The sequence below is a fragment of the Mesitornis unicolor genome, unplaced genomic scaffold (assembly GCF_000695765.1).
Source record: "Mesitornis unicolor isolate BGI_N332 unplaced genomic scaffold, ASM69576v1 scaffold40060, whole genome shotgun sequence".
Lineage (NCBI taxonomy): Eukaryota > Metazoa > Chordata > Aves > Mesitornithiformes > Mesitornithidae > Mesitornis > Mesitornis unicolor.
In genome coordinates, this window is record NW_010161007.1 from 6,657 (window position 1) to 7,871 (window position 1,215).

Consider the following 1,215-nt stretch of genomic DNA (forward strand, 5'->3'; position numbering starts at 1 on the left):
TGGCACCCTCAAAAGGCCCAGGGACAGACCACCATCGCCCCCCCAGCCCATCAGGAGCTGGGGGCACTGATCCTGACCCTCCCAGGCAGAGAGGGGTGTGCGGCACTGGCCCCTACCTGTGTGTATCCGCCGGTGAGCTTTGAGGTGGGAGCTTTTGGTGTAGACCTTATCGCAGCCCTCGAAGTCGCACTGGTGGATGCGCCGCTTCTTCAGGTCAGGGGAACTGACCCGCTGCCCCCGCACCACCCGCCTGCTGAAAAAAGGGATAGCCCCCACAGACCCCACAGGGTACCCGGGGATGCATGGGGCAGGGACAAGGTGTGGGGGGACACATTTGAGGACACTTACTCTCTCTGGAGGTCCTGGAAAGGGGCTGGGCCGCTCTCGGAGGTGCTGTCCTCACTGTCGCTGTTCATGTCCATGGGGTACATGGAGCCCGGGTCCATTTTCACTGGTGGGGGGCGGGAGAGAAAAGCTGTTGGGACACAAGGAGGGTGGGGGTAGACTCGTGAGCCAACAAGACACACCCCCTAAAAAAACCCCACCCCCACACCAGAGGGACAACCCTCCCCCTGGTTCCACCACACCACAAATGCTGCTCCCCATCAAACAAATAAAATCAAGTAGGGGAGATGTGAGAAGCCCTCCACACCATGGGGTGTCCTGGGGAAGGGGATGGATGGGGGAGCATCTGACCCGAAACCAGAGCCAGTGGGAAAGGCAGGCAGCACCATGCCCCATGTGTCCCCTGCCCTCCCTGTGTCCCTGGGGGGGCTTTGGGTGAAGGTGGCAGATGTGGGGAAGCACCCTAGGGTGGAAAAGTCAAATCCCCTTCAGGGATGCCACCCCACAAGGCGGGACACCCTCCTCCAAAATTTCAGGGTTTCCTCTCCGTGTGCTCTTACCGGACCCAGCGTTCTTGCCATCCCCTCCGATGAGGGGTACAGTGATGGCAGTGACGCCGTCAGTGGGCATGGCGGTGTAGACGACGGGGAGGGACTGGACCACCACGGGGATGGTCTGGAGGTTGCCCATCTTGCTGGGCAGGTTGACGGAGGGAATGGTGTGGATGACATGGAGGATCTGCTGCCCACCGCTGCCCTGTGTGGAGGCCAGGATGGAGCCGGGCGAGAGGACGGCCGGGATGGCCGAGGTGGAGCTGAGGCCGGAGGGGGAGATGGAGACGGTGGTGGGAGCGGGGAGGGTGGGAGTCAC

At 62.3% G+C, this 1,215-nt stretch overlaps 1 protein-coding gene across 1 annotated transcript in view; it reads right to left on the minus strand.

Annotated features, from left to right (window-relative positions):
- The window catches only part of KLF8 (Kruppel-like factor 8), a gene marked incomplete at its 5' end in the record, with an annotated part of 1,860 nt that extends 663 nt beyond the window's left edge, over window positions 1-1,197 (minus strand). Inside the window, 3 exons of the mRNA XM_010191701.1 lie at window positions 117-250; window positions 349-451; window positions 906-1,197. Coding sequence (XP_010190003.1) covers window positions 117-250; window positions 349-451; window positions 906-1,197 — 529 coding nt within the window. The remainder of the gene's footprint in view (window positions 1-116; window positions 251-348; window positions 452-905) is intronic.
- Between the last annotated feature and the right edge of the window lie 18 nt (window positions 1,198-1,215).